This window comes from Penaeus chinensis, chromosome 8 (genome assembly GCF_019202785.1).
Source record: "Penaeus chinensis breed Huanghai No. 1 chromosome 8, ASM1920278v2, whole genome shotgun sequence".
Taxonomy (NCBI): Eukaryota; Metazoa; Arthropoda; class Malacostraca; order Decapoda; family Penaeidae; genus Penaeus; species Penaeus chinensis.
Genome location: NC_061826.1, coordinates 28,810,873 through 28,813,372, shown reverse-complemented (window position 1 = coordinate 28,813,372; position 2,500 = coordinate 28,810,873). Strand labels below are relative to the sequence as shown.

General features: G+C 31.3%; 1 protein-coding gene across 1 annotated transcript in view; it reads left to right on the top strand.

Moving 5' to 3' along the window:
- Window positions 1–2,500, top strand: part of LOC125028116 (tetratricopeptide repeat protein 7B-like) — a gene marked incomplete in the record, with an annotated part of 41,230 nt that overhangs the window by 2,081 nt on the left and 36,649 nt on the right. Inside the window, 1 exon segment of the mRNA XM_047617456.1 lies at window positions 929–1,080. Within this exon segment, the coding sequence (XP_047473412.1) occupies window positions 929–1,080 (152 nt within the window).

Below are 2,500 nucleotides of genomic sequence, written 5' to 3'. Positions count from 1 at the left end.
TGTGTATTAAGTCCTACCCCAATTGTATTTAGAGGTGAATATCTCTATTGCATTAGACAAGGATTTCAGTTAACCAATAAAGACCAAATTGAGGGCAAACCATACAAAGGCAATCTACTACAATTTACTCCTGCATGCACTGGCCTACATGCCTTTGGTATTCCAGCAAAGGTTGGCAAAACACTGTCATATGTATACATATGATAGATATCTACATAAATTTATATATATTTATATATATATATACAAATATATTCATATACATATATATCTACATATGTATATATTTATATATATCTATCTATCTGTCTATATGTATATACATTTGTATATTTACATATTTATACGTATATGTATATATGTATATATATGTATATATATGTGTGTATATATATATGTGTGTGTATATGTATGTGTATATATATGTGTGTATATATATGTATTTATATATATATGTGTATGTATGTATGTATATGTATCAAACTTTTTCCATAGTATGAAATACGCAAACCTAGCAGGCAAATGTACAGTGATGGTATTTTGTTAACAAAGATTAATTTTCATTCTCCTTTTTGTCACATATGTATACAATAAAATAGGAAATATATTATAGTTTCCAGTAGGTTTTAGATTTGGTGTTTGAATGCAGATAGTACTACACACACATATACATATACAAATACACACACACACACACACACACACACACACACACACACACACACACACACACACACACACACACACACACACACACACACATATATATATATATATATATATATATATGTATATATATATATATGTATATATATATATATATATATATATATATATATATATATATATATATATATATATATATATATATATATGAAGTGATCTGGTCAGTAATATATTTTCATATTATTAATATTTCGTGTTGCAGAAACCCTTGCAAACTTCCTCATTGGTGAGGGAAAGCTCGAGTCCTATCTAGAAGAGAACCCTCCAACCGAGGCCAATGTGCACCGGGCGAAAACAGGCCTCTCTGATGCCCGCAGATATTTACTCATGTGTATCGGGGAGCCAGCAAAGAAGGTGAGGCAGCCTTGGACTTTTTGGGGGTCCATATGTGTTTATATTTATATTTCTGTTTTGAAGAAACTGAAGGGAATGTTGTGCTTTGAGGAGTGGGTTTTACTTTGTATCTCATGCTTGTATGGGAAAATTATATATGAAGGTATTTCTGCCTAACTTCTAAAATGAAAGTACACATAGCAAATATACAACTCATAGAAAGAGATGTTGAAGCATCTTTTGAAGTATCTTATTCTTTCTGTCTCTCTTTTCACCTTTCATAGTATCTCACAGCTTTCTTATTAACTCTGTTATTTGTGAGATTACAGGTTAATTTGTTTCATAGTGTTAGAAGTTCATTATTAAATCAATAGACTTTAAATAGGTAGGATTGAATAGGTGCTAAGACATATTTACTGTTTTTGAAAGCCATGTATACTGTAAAAATGAAATATTTTCATTATAACTGACTAACAGTTCCCTTTGGGTCATGCTTTTGTTATTTACTTTTACTTCTTGTCATGTTTAACATGTGAAATTATTTCACTTTAATTGAAACATCTGGGTAAGTATGAAACTATCATTTGTATGTACTAATTGAACCTCACCAGTCCAGTTACAATGGTCCATCAGTCTAAGTGTTAAGTATAGTGAACAAAACTTGCACTGCTTGGCCAGCTGTGAAACCACTACCATCACCCCATATTGTTAATAATTACCCCTGCTGACCTACAGTTGTTGATGCTGCTTCTTCATTATCTTGTGTTAATACCTTCTGTATTACATATGTAGTGATGTATTAGCATTTTCTTCCAAAGCTTCACTGATTCAGATCAGCAATTCCAGCAGCTCTTTGGTCCCACACTTGCCAGACTAGTGAGGTTCAACTTGTACTGGATTTCTAAGCTGGGTTTTTCATTTTTCTCTTTAATGAATGATACCCATGAATGTATTTGTGTAATGATAATTGTTATATGATGATTAATTATGCTTAAAAATTTATGCTAACAGGGGGAGGTAAGATAGCAAAACCAAGACTGCTAGTGTCATGGTTAATGAAATTAGTGTTGTCATTTGAATTTAGTTCAGTATTTTGATTATTTATGGATTAAGGTTGACAAGGACTTGGAAATGTTAGATTAAATGACCTGATATGGAAGATAAGTTATTGTACCATTTTTTTTTACAGGTCTTTCTTTAATTATATAAATTTTATTAAACTCAAATTATTTGTTGTCAGTCACACTTCACTATAACTACACTTCCCTAAAACTTCACTTAACTTTATTCTGTCTTTTTTTCTTGAACTGTTGCTCTGTTTCCCAGAAACCAAAACTTTTAATTCATGTTTATGCTTATGTGTTCATGACATTCCCTGACCAGAAGGCTCTAGTCATGCCTTTCCATGTCCTGTTTAAAGCTAGCAATGTAGCTCTGCAGT